The sequence below is a fragment of the Tiliqua scincoides genome, chromosome 2, assembly GCF_035046505.1.
Source record: "Tiliqua scincoides isolate rTilSci1 chromosome 2, rTilSci1.hap2, whole genome shotgun sequence".
In the NCBI taxonomy this organism is placed as follows: domain Eukaryota; kingdom Metazoa; phylum Chordata; class Lepidosauria; order Squamata; family Scincidae; genus Tiliqua; species Tiliqua scincoides.
Window position 1 is genome coordinate 15,705,274 of NC_089822.1, and position 18,792 is coordinate 15,724,065.

An 18,792-nucleotide genomic window follows, 5' to 3' on the forward strand; every position below is an offset into this window, starting at 1 on the left:
AGAACTGACAAAGCGTGAAAGTGGTCTAAAGAGACCAGACAAAGACAACCGCTCTGCTCCCAGCCTGCCAAGGCTCATCAATATTCCTGCAGCGCAGATCTCAGTTGGACCCCCCACCCCCCCTTTCCCCTTTTTTGGCTGGAGTTGGCTAGCCAAGCTCCGCCCCTTTCCTTAAGTTGCTGCGGTTTGTAAGTTGCAGCCTGCACAGCACATGCCCCCCGGTCCTCTTGCCCTTCCTCGTGCTGGCTGCCCACTGAGCCATCCCTTTGGGGTCTCCTGGGAATCCCACCCCGCCGCTTGCCCAGTTCGCCTGCAGAGCCTGGAAAGGTGAGTACAGCACTGACTGCAAGCGCTGCTTCTCCTTGCCTCCCTTGCACGCTCCTTCCCTAAACCTGATGGGAGGTGATCACCCATTGGGGTCCATTGAATGGTTCCTCTCCCTCCCCAGCCTGGATTTCAATCGATAAGGGCAGGGGGGGGGGGAGGAGAAGGCATTTTAATACTCCTGGAGGGGATCTCTGATTAGATTAGAAATAAACAATATGTAGATAAGCAGTTCTTCTGCATACCCTTGTAGTCAAATCACACCTTCCTCTGTGTTGTCAGTGGAAATTTTCTCTCTGTGCTCTCAAGAATGCACAAAAGGAATATTTAGGAGGAAAGGAGCAAGTTTTGATGGATGTTTGTGATGAGCTTTGCTAAAAATATTCAAACAACTAAATAACTAGTTATTAATAACAATAATAATAAAGCAAACCAGTCAATGACATTAACTTGACTGTGCAAAAATAACAATAACTAAATCAACATAAATCATAACTAAATCAACGTGAATAAATGTTTAATGAATAAAACATGCAAATGTTTTAATACTTTAAATAACGATAAAAGTATTTCATGAAATGTTTTAATAGTTCCCAGTTATTGTCATTGCTGAACTCCTGACTTTGCTTGACAAAGTGTAGTGTCTTTTCTGAGTGGTGGTCATTTCTGATTTTTTGAACCAGCCTCTGAAAACCTCACCATTCATTGTGGGGAAACATGAACCACAGTATGCTCGCAAAGCTCTTTTTCCTTTTGGAGAATAAGTTCTAGCAGGCTGAATGAATACTGGGAAGGAATAGCATTATGCTGCATCTGGAGGGAAGGTGGATGGATTTACATCAAGGTTCTTTTAAATCATCAGACTGTTTTTAGAATCAAGTGGTTGATTGTGGTATGTAGTTTGCCACTTAAATCAAACTACTGGTTTGTAGATGGGTGCATAAAGAGTGTGCCATGGTAGCATAATAGAAGTTTAAGTTCTAATTTGTTCTGGCTGAATGGCTGTACTGGGTATAGCACACCCATAAGAATAGGAACCATGCAGAAGAATATACCCGAGCATCCTTCTGAAATAGCCAGATGCATTGGATGCACCTTTTTTTGACCATGTGACTCATTCAAGAAAATGTATCTGGATCATTTAGTAACAAAAAAAAATACACAATAATAAGTTAAAAGCAAATCCCACTGTATAATATAAATATCTTAGTTTTTTGAAATCTGAAATAAATAGATGTTAAAGAATGGAAGTTTTTTTTTAAAAAACAGTCAGCTTTAAAGTAATATGCACAATCCAGCCAAGGGTAGGTCCCCAATGATTTGAATATAAGAGATAAACATAGGCATTGATCTCATTCATTGGACTAAGCAAGACTTTAAAATGTATAACTCTGACTGAATTCCTGCCATGCCTTTCATCTCTTGATGTGTAAATGACTCTTATGTGAAACTTATTTCTTGCAAATATTTAATTCTGCTTTTTCTAAATGGTCCTATTCCATATGTTAAAATGTTATAGCTGTGACCAATCATGGTTTTGAAATTTATAGTCATTTGTTGAAGACTCATATATTTTCCCTTTCTCTCAATCTGTCTCTTAGGGTTTTTTTATTATTATTATTGCTGCGCAAGAGATTTCACTTTTTTTTCCCTGGGGATATTTTAACACTGAGCAATTGGTAAAGAAGAAGCTTTTTCTGAGCCATAGATGACTAAAAGTAACGGAGAAGACGCAAGATCAGGCACTAGGATGGAGCGCATCCAGCAAGGAGTCCGCAAACGTACACTCATGGCAAAAAAGAAGGTGCAGAGCATCACCAAGGATGATGTAAAAAGTTACCTACTGAGGAATTTTTTTGTGCTGTTCACTATCATTGCAGTCATTGTTGGTGAGTAATTTGATCGAGACTTGAAAAACTTGGAAAGAGCTGTTGCTGTTCATTATCTCCTCCACTGAGAAGAACTTGCTGGTTTGGAAAAGGGTTTTATCTTATTGCTCAGTGTGAAAGAGAACATTTGATTATTATTAGGTCTACAATCCTCCTTGGGGTGATGCATGTTTAACCCCTTTCTTTACATTAATAGTGTTCAGGAATAAATCAGATCAGGAGTAAATCAGAAGGATATTTGTTCAGTTATTTTACTGACTCCATTTTTTTTTATAGAGTTTGATTAGAAGTTTCCAATGTCTCTTGACTCTGAACAAAGCCAAACCACAGAAACAAGAGCGCATAAACTTAAATGTACACTGTTTTTCACCTCCTGGTTAATGAAGTACAACCATATATCCAAGACTTCAAGGTCAGGTTTTCCACTACTTTGTTTACTCCCGTAGCTCAGTAGCCAATGGGGGATCTCCCTGCTCAAGGATTGCAGAAGGCAACTTGATTAAGAGTTGTTTACAAAGTCGATTAGGGTAATGTTTGCAAACGTTTTAAATTCTGAATACCTCTGATCAGAATAAATAAAACTGACTTGGGAATTGTTACTGCTGTATTGACAATGCACTCAAATATTTTTTTAAAAAAAACATAATTGCTAGAGATAAGAATTTATAGTGACTTGTACAACTAGTTCCGCATCCCAAGGAGTCTTTGGGCTTCAGGTTCTGATTCAGCAGCTTCCCTTAGCCTCATGATAAACTTCTTTTAAAACTTTGAATAAAAGCCATGAGCAAAATAGCATTATAGTCTGCTGTTCAAAAGAAATAAGTTAAACATCTCACTGGACAAGCTCATCCCCTTGGGTGCACCTAAAGTACTTCTTTGGATTCTAGCCATTGGGTTCCTTTTTGTGGGAAAATATTTTGATAAGAAGAAGAGCATTCACCAAAGTGTGATATATATGAAAATATTTGATTCTGGAATTCTGCTTTCTATAAACAAAAAATTACTTTGCTCGGAATCATCATCTTCTTTATTTTGGAGAGTATCAAGCATTGAGGTATTATTCTAAACAAGAAAGAAAGTTTGCTTATTTCAGTCAAGGGAACTGACTTGGCTTGCTTCCTAAACCTTAGTAGGAATCCTACATCAAAGCTATTTTCCTGTAGGAATTTTACAGGAAGGATAATATGGAAGACTGTTTCAGGGAAAAGACATATCCATTCTAGAACCATTTCCCAGAAGCTTGCTCTGAATGACATTTGTGTCCAAAGTGTATGCTTAATACTCTTTTAATATTATGCTTTTGTGGCATACTCCACTGTAAATTATTCCTGCACAAAGCCCTATTTAAATGACTAGAACAGCATTGTGAACTTGGTTATTTCAATGTGTTCTGAAAAGTGAACATCCTTCTGGATTGTTGTACTCTTTTCTCCTTTAGAAATATATTTGATTCCCAAGGGCACATATGTCTTTGAAACATATATTTTCTCAAGTTTTATGTTAATTCCATAAGATCTAATTTAAGTACAGGAGTTATAACAGAATGCTTTTTAAAAAAATGTTCACACTATAAAAAATTAAGGATAGTTAAAAAAAAACTATTTATTGCACTTCATTCAGAAAGCATATAGTGGCTTACACTGCTAGGGTATTTATGTCCTGTACGATTGTGTGCTGGCCAAATGTGTCCTCGTCATTGGCATCCCTGGACATTTGTGTCTGGGTTTATTTTTTGCATCATTTGTGTCCCACTATAACTGGGCAACAAACTATAACTGGGCAACAAACCTCATGTTACATATCCTAAGTCTCTTATTCCAGCCCTAACCCTAACCCCACCTTTGCATTTTAAAAATATAAAAAGTACATCTAATATATATAGATATATTTGGGACACAAATATCTGGGACGCAAAAAGAATGGATGCAAATGTCAGGTACTGGGACACATTTGACTGGATGCAGTTGTCCTGTTACTGTGGCTTAGACAGCATTGCAGGTAATTTCCCATCCCATTTCTCTCCAGCACCCTGCCTCCCAGAAAATCTGCTCCTGGGAGTTGGGCAGCCCTCATGAACTAGCTGATATGTGGCAGAGGGAGCTGGAGAAGGAAGGGATTGATCAGACAACATCCTACACCTTGCAAAATCAGAACTTCTTACACTCACAGAATACAAAGTTTGGTAAACTGATGCCATCTAGATTTGACCCCCCCTAAATGATCTTATTAAGTTACTTGAAAAGCTGTTCAGTTAAAAGGTGATACCTTTGTTGATGGCCACAAAAATTGTCCAGTGCAGGCACTAGAAATCTACGTTCATAACCACTAGAATAGCTACAAGAATTCTTGGATACAGCTTCAGTGGCAAACTACTGCCTTAATTCCTATTAGAAACAGGACCAGATGGACCAATGGACTTACTGACAGATTGGTACCTTCATATAATACAATAACTGTACTGTCAGCACTGTAAGGCAGCTTCACATTTATTTTCTCAGTGGTAGCTTGGATTAACTTGCAACAATCAGCCAATCTCACATTCACCCAAAAACAAAACAAAAACACTATTTACATGAGCAATCCATCTGCATAAGCAGTGAAATGACCAATCCACCAAATACAGTGAGATGGTGGCTCTTCTTCCAGAAACTTGAAAAACAAAATCACAACTGGAGATTTTAAGAACATAAGAACAGCCCCACTGGATCAGGCCATAGGCCCATCTAGTCCAGCTTCCTGTATCTCACAGCGGCCCACCAAATGCCCCAGGGAGCACACCTGATAACAAGAGACCTGTATTCTGGTGCCCTCTCTTGCACTGGCATTCTGACATAGCCCATTTCTAAAATCAGGAGGTTGCACATACACATCATGGCTTGTAACCCATAATGGATTTTTGCTCCAGAAACTTGTCCAATCCCCTTTTAAAGGCATCCGGGCCAGATGCTGTCACCACATCCTGCGGCAAGACTGACCACACGCTGAGTAAAGAAATATTTTCTTTTGTCTGTCCTAACCCTCCCAACACTCAATTTTAGTGGATATCCCCTGGTTCTGGTGTTATGTGAGAGTGTAAAGAGCACCTCTCTAGCCACTCTATCCTTCCCATGCTTAATTTTGTATGTCTCAATCATGTCCCCCCTCATGATTTTCTAGGCTGAAGAGGCCCAAACGCCGTAGCCTTTCCTCATAAGGAAGGTGCCCCAGCCCAGTAATCATCTTAGTTGTTCTCTTTTGCACCTTTTCCATTTCTGCTATGTCCTTTTTGAGGCGTGGCAACCAGAACTGGACACAATACTTTCATGGAAGGAAAGGGTAATCTTGCTTGCATTTGCTGCTCTCGTATTGTACAGCTCACACACAACCCAATCCTAAGCGGGTCAACTCAAAAGTAAATCCCATTGTGTTCAATGTGGCTTGCTCCCAGGAAAGTATGCATAGGATTGTAGCTTCAACCAGTTATTATTTATTAGTAGAATTTATATCCCACCTTCCCACTCCAGAAAGGAGCACTAAAGGCGGCTACAAGCTGATCATCAGAACAGACCGTTATTCCACCACTGTTTTTTTCCACTTGTTAAAGTAGTGCAACACTGAACACATTTGTGTGACCTGTAGGGATGATTTCAAAGGAGTGGTTCACTTTCTGTCCGTCATATGTGGCAGTGTATGAAGCTTAAAATGTAACACTGTAGGTTCCAAAATGGAATGGTTCCAGAGAACCAATGTATTCTGAAACACCTGCTGCAAATGATTAGATCTGGAAACATAATGGATTGCCTGCCTGAGAAGGAACAATATTGCTTGAACTGTTGGTCTCAGTGTAAGCATTGCGCAACACTCACATTTTTGAAGGTTTAGTTGAAATTTGAGTTGTAGCAACCAAATCTTGCAAAAATCCAAACAGGACCAGCAGCATAATCTCTGTTAGGATGAACTAAAGTCATTAAAAAGTGAGCTACCTTTCAAGTTTTATGGAATTCTTCCTTGTGAGGCACCAGATAGAGAAAAGATCTTGCTGATGAAGAACATGGGGGGGGGGGGTATCTGAAATGTGTGACAGTGACATTCCTACGATGGTGACTAAGGAGGCGGTTTTCATGCTAAATAAGTTAGCTTGTGCCAAGAGCAAAAGACCTCTAGTTGTGTTGTACCACATATTTGTGCTAAATAATCCAACACAGCTACCTACATTTTTATAGCCTTTCAAGTTGATATTTTCTTGCAGGATAGAATGCATAGAGAGTTTGTTTCTCTTGGTTCTTGGTTCTGTGGTTCTTGGTGGCACAGTGATGATAACTGGAAAGAAGTGATGTGGGGGGGGAGGAGCAGAATGGCTATTCCCGCATCACAGGGGATAGGCACCCAATGCGTCATGAAAAGTGTAATGTATTTCAAAGTGTCAGGCAACAAGATGAAATGACCCAGTGGCTAAGGTTAGGATGAAAATTTCTCATATTGTCGCAGGTTGAATTAAATGTACAATAAAATACAAGCGCAGAGACTATTTCTGGGAGATCAACAATTAGAACCATGAGTGCCAGTTGCCTACAACTCTGTTGCAGGGTGATTCCCATTACAATCTCTATTTGTCCACACAAACCAGTGGAATCAGCATGAGAGATAGAGCTCTTGGCAAGACAGTGATAGTAACATTAAATCTTCTTGTCCTCCTTAAACATACTGTTAACTTTTCCATTTGTACCAATGACCAGTCTGTTGTAATTATGATTAAAAACATTATAGTATCTCATGTTAGGCTTTGCAGAATAATCTGTCTGAACCCCCTTAAGGTAAACCAATGATTTAAAACCTTCCAGTTATTTTCTTTTGCCTTAATAAGATGTGCCGTAGGTTGGATGCTGTTCAGAGTTTGTAGGACACTGTAATATGGTTTGTGTGCCCGCCTAGCTAGGCTAACCACCTAAATACCCCAGTACTAGTCAGCCACTGCAAATTGTCTCACCGTTTGCCAGTGGGAAGAATGAGAGGGGTAGCTGGCCGGTGCTATCACCACCAGTAAGCTTGGGGAGCCCAGAACAGGGCTTTGACCCAAGACTGGCAACTTGGTGCCAGTTCTGATTTGTTTGGGAGATTCACCTGGTGATTGACTTGTGAGAGATTCTGAGTGCAGTAACCATTATAGATGGGATTTGACTTGATGGTCCCTTTACAACCTCTGATTCTAGTACTATGCATCCAAAGGGAGTTTTCCTGAAACAGAGATTATGGAGGAAAGGAATGGTTGGGAGGGGTTCTATTAGTGAATTGGAAAAAATTGTGTTAATCCAAAATATGGCATAATTCTTGCTTATGAGACTTTCTGAAGATCTACATTATCCTGTTTCTCAGGCTACTTCCAGATCTTACACAATGTTCAATTGTCACGTGATGTTACCTCCAAGTTCAGGAAGCATCTTCCTTGTGTACTGATGAAAAAGCAGATCAGTCCATAGTATGGGTGCCATGAAGCATCCATGGGTTGAGTTACTGAGTGAAGACACCCAAAACCCATACAAACGCTTTAAAACATAACTGTGGATTCAGCAATTTGTATCATGACTTGCGAACAGGTGAATCTCATGAACCTCTTTTCTGGTGTCAGAGCTCATGCTGATCTAGTCTGAGGAGCACAAGCAAATTATATTAAAACTAAACACTCGTAATGATGGCAGGTAGAAGATAGTGAATCAAGATAATGGGTTTATTTTAGAAAGAGTGCATAATTCTAATGCCCCTTTTGGTTTCAGTTCTTATTCCACAATTTGCTGGGTTTGGAAATGTACTGGGAGCCAATGTGCCCAAAAGGATCAGAATAACTTGCTCAAAATAATGAGCAACCATAGGTGACCTGGCAGCAGCTTTTGAACTGTTTCTGAAATTTCTCTTTGCTTGTTCAGTAGAGGTAAAAGTCTGATTTTGGAGCAAGATCAAAAGTTCTGCATTATGTTTTGGCCAGAGACTGTATTTGGTTTCACTTAGGGATTATGGCCTGATAAGAAGATTAGAACTGTTACCTTTCTGGAACTGCTTACATTGACATCCGCCTGAGCAACCAGCATGGATGGATTGCAAGGCAGGCAGCCCAGTCCGAACCAGGCTGCCTGTCCCAAGGCACAGCAGTGCTGAAACGGTCACTACTGTATCCCACAGGGCCAGGGAGGCAGCTGGAGGTATCTTTGGGGTAAGGGAACATCAGATCTGTGGCAGTTCAATTGCTGATGCAGAACTGAGTAGAACCATGTGGGGCTTTCAGGCACAAGAGGGTGGATAGGATGTGGCAGCAGCCTCTGCTTCTGTTCCCATCCCCCTGAACTGTCCTCCTACCCACCCTCCCCAGCCAGGTTTCACCTTCTTTCTGCCCTCCCTGCCCTCCCTCTGTCACAGAACACCTCAACAGTGCTCATTGGGGAAGTTACTGCTGCTGGCTACCGTCCTGACTAAACGTTTGTGACAGATGTCTCTCAGGCAGCGCATGGGAGACCCACCTAGCCTGGGACAGGATCAGGCCTTAATTTAATTTATTCCTTTCATCACAATGTGTAACACAGCCATTTTCAACCCTTTTCATCTCAGGGCACATTGACATGGTGCTAGAATTGTCAAGGCGCACCATCAGCTTTTTGATAATTGACAGGGCACACTGTGCTACTGGTGGAAGACTGACATCACCCGAAGTCCCTAATAATAAATGACCCTCCCCCAAATTCCTGTGGCATGCCTGCAGATAATTTGCGGCACACTGGTTGAAAATCACTGGTGTAACACAAAAAGTGTTTATGTTGAATTTTTAACGTTTCTTGTACGTACAATTCAGAGATGCTGATTCGAACGGTAATCTCAGTTTTTTGTATCATAAAAACTTTTTGTGTTTTAAATTTTGTGTTCTTAACTATCCAGTTGCCTGATCAATGCATTGTAATGCATATCATGTTATACAACTGCTTAGAGCACTGGTTCTCGAACATTTCCGGCTCGCAGCTCCCCTGATCCTTGTGGCCATTGGCCACAGCCCCCCATTACAACATCTCACCTCAGTTACCCCCAAAATGGGGACAGAGGTGTTATAATTACACACTAGAAACAAAAAAACAGCTGCCAGTACTCTGAGGCTGCAATCCTAACCACACTTACCGGAGAGTAAGCCCCATTGAACAAAATAGGACTTACTTCTGAGTAGTCCTGGTTAGGATTCTGCCCTGAATTTGTTTGCAGCACTCCTGGAGGGTTTTGGAAAGGGAGGGGGGAAGTGATGAATTTGCTGGGGGAGGGGAAGATTTTGTTTTGTGTGCATCTGCTAATTGCAAACTGATGCAAACTGAGACCTAGAGACTGTTTGGCTGGAAACCTAACATAGGAAGTACCCCCCCCCCCCAAAGGAGGCAGGAGGAAAAAGGGGGATGGCTGAAAAGGAATGGGTATTTTCATTTTTAATCGATTTTTGGAGACAAAGCCATCAGGAGTGGGGTTTTTTCTTTTTGAAGGGGGAGGAAAAAGAGAAAGGTGAGGATCCTTGGTTAAGCTGACACAGACCCCAAGCCTATGTAGGTCTACTCAGAAGTAAGCCCCATTTGAGTTAATGGGGCTTACTCCCAGGAAAGTGTGCAAAGGATTGCAGCCACATCCAGCATTCCCCCCAGGCAAGATGGAGGGATGCAGGCTGGGGCATTTGGACACCCCCCCCCCCACTAAGAGCAGGCTGGCTCCTTCCTTCCCAAGCAGAGGAAAGCGCTGAGCTGCTTGTACTTACTCTTCCCTCCCAGTTTGAAGCCCGCCAGGAGGCCGCCCTGAGCTGATGAGATGCAGCACCTCTGCCCTGCCCAATCCAGCCTTCTCTCCCACCTCCCCCCACCCTGTTTCACACACCCTCCCCACCTCACACTGCCCCACCTACCTTGTTCACAGCTGCAGAAAAGCAGCAAGTCAGCAGGCAGCATAGCTGAGCTGAGCAGTGCAGCTACGGCCACCTCTCCCCCCCATGCCTCATGACGCCCCTGGAGGCTAGCCACACCTCACTAGGGAGGCGGGACGCACAGATTGAATACCTCAGGCTTAGAGTAAAATGTGGCTAAACTATTATATTGTGCCTACAATAGTGGCATTTTTGAAATCCTTGCACTAAAATTAATAAACACTGAATTATTCAGAAAAAATTGTTCAAATTACACAGTGTCATTCATGAAAAACTGAAAAACAGTTTGGCTGAGTTAAACCATCAGATTGATACATACAGCTCACTGAACATCACTTTGCCATTTTTTGATGTTTATTTCTTATGATTGCAATACCTTCTTTTCTTCCCAATGTTCGCTTGCGCATTGTTGAAATATAGGTTGCGTTTTCCTTTGAGTTTATATAGCCATAACATAGGCTTTGGACGTCAATGCAAATCATAAATAGTAATAATCAGAGTAATTATAAATAATATAAAGAAGTTCAGGGTCTTGTAAACTTAGTTGTAAATCAAGTGGGCTTACATTAGCTGTGACCACCGAGGAAAGAGATTGTAGGTACTAGAATAATCAAGGTCAACCTGTGCGGGGGATCTTGAGAGGCTATTTAGAAACAAGAAAAGGGAGCACACATCATAGTGGTTTATGAACTGGGAACAATTTGGGCATAATAAATTTTCATAAAATACTTAAAATCAGTGGTACTCAGTGAAATTGACTATAATTGTTCAAGACAAAAAAAAATTGCTTCTTCACTTAAATAAACGTATGAAATTAATTCCAAGAGGATGCTGTGATGCTCAGTAGAATAGATTGTTTAAGACTAGGTTAGACAATTTCCAGCTGAACAAGTCTTTCAATAAAAATCATATGGAGAACGTCCAAACTGCCCCTACTAAGGTAGTTTAAAACACTGCTATTTAAGCTGCATAATTGGGGAAGTTTAAAAGTTGTGCATCCTCCCCCAAGCCAGATTGGGGGTGGTACATGTTCCTTCATACTTAATTACATGTTGTCATGGACCACTGGATGGTATCATCCAAACTCTTCCCTATAAACTGACATTCCAGTCCTAAATGGTATTGTATAGTATTGGCTTTGCAGTTGACACTAAACTGGGAAGAATAGCTAACATCACAAAAGACAATAGAAGCATGTAGGAGGACCTTGATGGAATGATATACTGGGTTAAAACTAGTGGGCAACCCAATCCATCATAACACCCTGTGCAGTAATGCAGTGGCAGCAGTGTGGCCTCAGCTGCATCCTGTGGGCACATTGCAGCCTCCAGAGGCCTCCTCAGATTAAAGGAATATTTGTTCCCTTGCCCTGGGGTAAGCCCGTGGGCCTGGTGGGTCAACTCGAACCTGCACCAGCTGAACAGCTGGCACAAGAGTTGATCCTTGAAGGTGGATTGGGCCAGAGAAGGGGATAAGGATTCAGCATGTGCCACCACCTAATCTGCCTCCCTTCCAGGCCTCCTCTGCCTTCCTCCCAGGGCGGATCCAAGGGGGGTCCATGGGTGCATTCTCCCCCCATACTGTTTGCCAGCAGGAAAGGGCTCCTGCTGGTCTGGGGAGCAAAATCAGGAAGGAGAATGCCTACTGGGTAGGGTGCCAGCAAGATTGGCTGGAATGGGAGCCCAGGTCTACCCAGCTGGTAGATCTGGGTTTCAAATCCAGGCGGGAGTTGGTAGTGATCATGCCCCCCCCAAACACAAACACTGGATCCACCCCTGCCTTCTCCCCATGCCATCACCACTTTGTTCCACCTACCCCAGCCTCCCCCTACACCGTTCTACCCCCCACTAGCTCCAGCAGGTCTTCAACCATCCAGTGGCACTCAGGAGGCAGCTCTAGCCTCCCTGCCAGTGGCCCAACAGCATGCACCAATGGAGGCTGCTTTGTGACTGCCAGAAAGCAGTTGCTGCTGGCACGATACATGTTGAGCTGCCGCCTAGCTTACATAAGAACATAAGAACAGCCCCACTGGATCAGGCCATAGGCCCATCTAGTCCAGCTTCCTGTATCTCACAGCGGCCCACCACATGCCCCAGGGAGCACACCAGATACCAAGAGACCTGCATCCTGGTGCCCTCCCTTGCATCTGACATAGCCCATTTCTAAAATCAGGAGGTTGCACATACACATCATGGCTTCTAACCCATATTGGATTTTTCCTCCAGAAACTTGTCCAATCCCCTTTTAAAGGCATCCAGGCCAGATGCCGTCACCACATCCTGTGGCAAGGAGTTCCACAGACCAACCACATGCTGAGTAAAGAAGTATTTTCTTTTGTCTGTTCTAACTCTCCCAACACTTAATGTTAGTGGATGTCCCCTGGTTCTGGTGTTATGTGAGAGTGTAAAGATCATCTCTCTGTCCATTTTATCCTTCCCATGCACAATTTTGTGTGTCTCAATCATGTCCCCCCTCAGGCGTCTCCTTTCTAGGCTGAAGAGGCCCAAATGCCGTAGCCTTTCCTCATAAGGAAGGTGCCCCAGTCCAGTAATCATCTTAGTCGCTCTCTTTTGCACCTTTTCCATTTCCACTATGTCTTTTTTGAGATGCAGCAACCAGAAATGGACACAATACTCCAGGTGTGGCCTTACCATAGATTTGTACAATGGCATTATAATACTAGCCGTTTTGTTCTCAATACCCTTCCTAATGATCCCAAGCATAGAATTGGCCTTCTTCACTGCTGCCGCACATTGGGTCGACACTTTCATCGACCTGTCCACCACCACCCCAAGATCTCTCTCCTGATCTGTCACAGACAGCTCAGAATCCATCAGCTTATATCTAAAGTTTTGATTTTTTTCCCAATGTGCATGACTTTACACTTACTGACATTGAAGCGCATCTGCCATTTTGCTGCCCATTCTGCCAGTCTGGAGAGAGCCTTCTGGAGCTCCTCACAATCTTGGTTAGGCAAGCTTGGTTAGGATTGTATTGAAAATCAAGTTCAACAGAGACAAATGCAAGGTTTGACACTGCGGGAAAACAAATCAAAGGCACAGCAATACCTAGCCTAGCAGCGCAACCTGAACATGAGTTAGCATGATGTAGCTGCAGAGCAGGCTAACGTGAACTTGGGTTGCATTTGTAGACCCATCACTTCCAAATTGTGAGAAGTAGTGATTCCACTTTACACCATACTGGTCAGACCTCATCTAGAGTACCGTGTCCAATTCTGGGTGACATAGTTTAAAGACAGATACAAATAAACGAGTAGGTTCAGAGAAGGGGTCTTGAAAACAAATCCTATGAGAAAAGTTTGAGGGAACACAATATGTTTAACCAGAAGAACAGAAGTCTGAGGGGGAACATTATACCCGAAAGGCTGTTGCATGGAAGAGGGCAAAGATTTGGTCTGTACTGCTCCAGAGACTAGAACTAGATCGCAAGGGTTTAAGCTGCAGATGAGATTTCAGTTGAATATAAAGAAAAATTAAGTACTGTCCAACTATAGAACTGATTACTGGGGGACATGGTGAGTTCTCCATCGCTGGGTGTCTTCAGGCAAAGGCTTGATGACCACCTTTCGGAGAGGCGCTAAGGAGGACTTTCCTGCTTCAAGCATGGGGCTGGACTAGATAGCCCTGAGGGAGCCTTCCAACTCTATGATTCTATACATGAGGACATTCTATTCAGCCACTGCTTATCCTTTCCTTCTGTCTGCATTGTGGAACAGTTCCTAATAGCGATCCTCCTCTAGGCATGAAATCATGTTTCTGATTATTATTTGTCCGTGTTTTTCTGTTCCAGTTTATTTTGGATAGGAAGCACAATTATTTTTACTTAGGATAACTTTCTTGACACACTTTCATCAGAGGGTATCATTCTGGAAGGGAGATAAAAATGTATTCTCTCATTAAGTCTGCACTGCTCTTTGGAACCACTCCTCCCTTTACTTTACTTTTCTCTCTTCCTTGCATCCTGGTTGCATATCCTGGATTTTATGAGAATTCAGTAAGTCTAGAGAAATCAACTGCTAATGACATTTCAGTGTCTAGTGAAATAACTACATTGGGTAGTACTGCAAACTTTTCACCCTGCACATCAATTACAAGATAGTAAACTCTGGAATGCTGTACCTCAAAAAATATGCAATTATCTGAGTGAGGCTGTTCAGAGATTTGCGGTGAAGTGTCATCAATACAATGATAATGTCTCCATCTCTTCTTTTCATCTGGATCTAGTGAGGTGATGGAACTGTTGAACAGGTGCCTGGAGGTAATAGTAGGCTGGCTCAGGGTTAATAAAATGAAACTCAGCTCAGAGGTGCACACACTGTACAACCTACAAAGCTGCACCTTAATTCAGGAAGCTGCGGTCTGCTGAATCAGACTATTGTAGCCCATTGCTGTCTATACCAGAGGTGTCCAAAGTTTTTGGCTGGAGGGCCACATCATCTTTCTGACACTGTGTCGGGGGCCAGGGGAAAAAAAGAATTAATTTACATTTAAAATTTGAATAAATTTGCATAAGTTTACATAAATTAATACATTAAAGATGAACTTATATGAATGAATGAAGGTTTTGTAATAGCTCAAGGCCTATAAAAGGCCTTGCACAAAGCAAGGCTGGCCTTTCCTTTGCTGCCACTACTGCATCACAGGCGTGAAACAGCAAGCAGTGGAGGAAGCCCTCATCCCATAGCTCATGCGACAGGTCAAACAGTCGCCCTCATGCTGAGAGCAGTTGCATCGGGCTAGTGCGGGCTCCAACAATCTCCGGAGGGCCAGAGGCTCATTGGAGACTGGGGGCTCCCTGAGGGCCACATTGAGAAGCCTCGAGGGCCACATGTGGCCCCAGGGCTGGGGTTTGGGCACCCCTGGTCTATACTACCAGCACCAGTTTCTCCAAGATTCCAGCAAGGGATTGTTTCCAGATCTGCCTGGAGATACTAGGACAGTGATTTAAAACCAGTGTGCCCTGGCACACTGAAAGGGATGAAGGAGTTTGGAGCACAGCATTGAAAATTGCTGGAAAACCCATCTGAGTTCTGCGGCTCTGTTTCTAGGGCAACTGTCATGTAGTAACCAATTGTCTGTCCCTCTTCCTCTTCCGACTCTAAGGAGCTAGCAGAGGAAGAGGGACAGAGAATTGGTTACTACAGACAGTTGCCGTAGAAATAGAGCTGCAGAACCTGAAAGTGTCCCCCGGAAGCCAGAAGTGACATCAACAAGAAGCAAAGATCATAGAGAAAACTGTAGCGATTGTGTGCCATGAGAAGGAAAACATTGAAAAACTTTGAAAACACTGTACTAGAGTTTGAACCTGGGATCATTTGCATACAGAGCAGGTGCTCTGCCATATAGTTTCAGCCCCACCATGCTCAGGTTTTCTAAAATTAGTCCATTATGAAGATATTGTGCCCACAGGATGAAGGCTTTGGTATGACATAGGAAGGCCTGTGTTGGAGAAAAGGTAGATATTCTGAGATGCCAATGAGGGGGTCATAATGTTTGCTTGAATGTGGAAAGGCAAGGGTATTGGAGGAAAAATGTCCATGGGTTGATGGTGTCCAGAAGTAGGTGATTCTGCCAGGTGGTTAGCTGACCCTCAGAAACCTAACAGAACACAGTCTGCTGAGTAACAGAAACATCAAATATTAGACATTGGGCAAGTTATATAAAAGGAGTGAAAGGTTCAGGGAGTATATCCAAACCTGTCTGCTGGGATCAAGCCTTCAGTCAGTTTAGGAGGGAAGTGTCATATAAGTGGGCTGTCATTATGAGGCCCTCTGCTGTTTATCCACCAGATAAAGCTGTTTAGGCAAATTGCTCTCCAAGGACGAGTGCCACAGTGGACAAGAAAAATGTGTGGATGGCAGTGCTTGGAACAGGGATCCTGCCGATTTTAGGGAGAGGAAACTGAACAGATTATTGTTTTGCATTTCTATAGATCAATCAGCTCTATAGAGGGACTTTATTGAGAAGAGAAGAAAGAGAGCCCTATGAAGGCATTATGAACCTGGCATGCTGTAGGCAGGCAAAGGAGGAATGGGAAGTTGTTGGGTAGTTATGCTCCTCATGCCCATCTGCTCCATGGGCATACCCATTACCCCTTTGCCTGCATACAACTTACATTTTATTTCCAAAAATGGAAGAGAAGCATCTACATTCTCCTATCAGCCCTTTATACACAAATGAACAGAAGCATCAACTTAAAAAATAATTTAAAATGTTGCTCGAGTCTTTAAACAGTGAAACAAAACACATTGTAGGATCTCATTCCAATATTTCATTTTCAACTATGGAAAGCATCTTTTGGGGATTGCAAAGAATTTGTATCCTCTCCTCTGCTAGCTGGCCACAGGCTTAATTGCCAGCTCCTGCATGAACTTTAAAGGCATGCTTATACTCTTTGCCTGTTCATCATTACCAAAATTTCCTATATAGGTTTTTCTTATACTTGAGTGCTGGAAGCCAGGCATTGTTTATACTGGGCATCTCTTCTTGTTCATATTGTTTTTATGTTTTTGAATTTCAGTGGCCTCCCTGTAGATTCTAGGGTGGTATTGTTGCACTGTAGAAAGAACCTGACCCTAATTAAAATTTATTTGGTGGCCAGTTCTCACAGCATGCTCTACCACTGTTGATTTTTCACTTTGCTCTAAGCACTAGTGGCATTCGTGTTCCTTTACTCCAGTAATCATGCTCTTATTTATGGTCCCTATGACTTTTCAGCTGCTGGGTGGAGCGTTAGATGTTTCCAACCAAGGGTAACACTAAAGCTTTAGAGCAGGGGTGTCAAATATATGGCCCGGGGGCCGGATGCAGCCTGTGGAAGCTTTTTTCCGGCCCTCAGGCTCTCATCTGCTGAGCATTGCTGAGGTGTTACTGCTGAAAGGGCAGCCCATTGAAAATTGAGCTCCCCCATATCTTGAATATGATCAAGATATGTATATTTTCTCTTCTGTCATTTGTAGCTAATGAGTTCCCATGAGAAAAAGTGCTAATTTTTGGTCATTAACTGTTTAATGACATCACTTTCAGCCCTCAGTAGGCATCATGAATGCTATTTGGCCCTCTGTATGAAATGAGTTTGACTCCCCTGCTTTAGAGATTCTAACTGCCCAATCCTATCAAAACTCCCACGTTGTGATGCAGTGGCACCATGGAAAGATAACTAATTTTCTCAAGCCCTGAGGCTAATCAGATACTGTAGCTGCTGATAACCCTTGAAAGTGCTCCGCTCCTGCAGTTTACAAGCCTGTGTAGATATAGGAAGATAAATGTTTGAGGGTCTTTTTTCTGGTTATTAAAGTCTGGTAAACATAGGTGGGTCCCAATGTAGTGTTGTTTTAAAAAGTGGGCTAAAAAGTTTAGGAACCACTGATCTATGAGGTTATTATTCTTTGCTCTCTATACCAGTGGTTCTCAGACTCTCCAGGAGTTTGGGAACTGCTGTAAGTTCCTGCAAGGGAGGGGTAAAGGCAGTGATGTTATCGCTAGGATTGCACCACTGCTGGGGACAAAAGGGTTAGTTTTTTTTAACTTACCTGAGGCAGTGCTGGACTCCTGGGTGGTCCGGGGAGCCTGCAAACCGCTCTGCAGGGCTCCCTACGTTTCCAAACTGCAGAAAATAGTAAAAAAGCCACTTCTGATTTTGCAATGAAAACTGGAAGTGGCCGTTTTTTACTATTTTCTGGAGGCTTGGGGAGTGCTGTAGAGGGATCCGCAGGTTCTTCAGACCCCCAGGAGACTGATGCTGGCTCAGGTAAGTTGAAAGAAAACCCTTTTGCCCCTGGCAGCAGCGCGATCCTGGCTTCCCTGGCTGGGGTGTTGCAAATGCCCCAGTTTGGGAACCTCTGCTCTGTACTATCCAGGCATCCCCCATTTTGGGGATAGGTTCCTGCTGCTACCTCAGATATCCAAAACTGCAGATAACAGTGAACTCTACTCGAATCCCACCCACCTGTTGTGCTAATGGTTCCCCTCTCTTTGTTTGCAAATGCTTTGCAAAAGGAAGATTTTTCCCCCTTTTGCTTTGGAAAAGGAAGCAAACAGTAGGAACCTAGTCTCATAACTGCTAGATCTAAAATATGCAACTTGTCCCTCAAAACGGCCAGTGCCAGAAGATTGGAGGATAGCAAATGTCACGCCGATCTTTAAAAAGGGAAAGAGGGGGGACTCGGGAAACTATAGGCTGGTCAGCCTAACATCTATACCGGGTAAGATGGTGGAATGCCTCATCAAAAACAGAATCTCAAAACGCATAGACAAACAGGCCTTGCTGAGGGAGAATCAGCATGGCTTCTGTAAGGGTAAGTCTTGCCTCACGAACCTTATAGAATTCTTTGAAAAGGTCAACAGGCATGTGGATGCGGGAGAACCCGTAGACATTATATATCTGGACTTTCAGAAGGCGTTCGACATGGTCCCTCACCAAAGGCTACTGAAAAAACTACACAGTCAGGGAATTAGAGGGCAGGTCCTCTCCTGAACTGAGAACTGGTTGAAGACCAGGAAACATAGAGTGGGTGTCAATGGGCAATTTTCACAATGGAGAAAGGTGAAAAGTGGTGTGCCCCAAGGATCTGTACTTTTCAACCTCTTCATAAATGACCTGGAGACAGGGATGAGCAGTGAGGTGGCAAAGTTTGCAGACAACACC

General features: G+C 43.0%; 1 protein-coding gene across 6 annotated transcripts in view; it reads left to right on the forward strand.

Moving 5' to 3' along the window:
• The first annotated feature begins 1,987 nt into the window (after positions 1–1,987).
• Positions 1,988–18,792, forward strand: part of SLC1A3 (solute carrier family 1 member 3) — a 55,777-nt gene continuing 38,972 nt past the window's right edge. For 4 of the 6 annotated variants that reach the window (XM_066613387.1, XM_066613388.1, XM_066613391.1 and 1 more), the window contains exon 1: positions 1,988–2,213. In XM_066613387.1, coding sequence (XP_066469484.1) covers positions 2,033–2,213 — 181 coding nt within the window. In that variant the 5' untranslated portion in view covers positions 1,988–2,032. The remainder of the gene's footprint in view (positions 2,214–18,792) is intronic. The other 2 variants (XM_066613390.1, XM_066613393.1) reach the window with 2 other exon arrangements.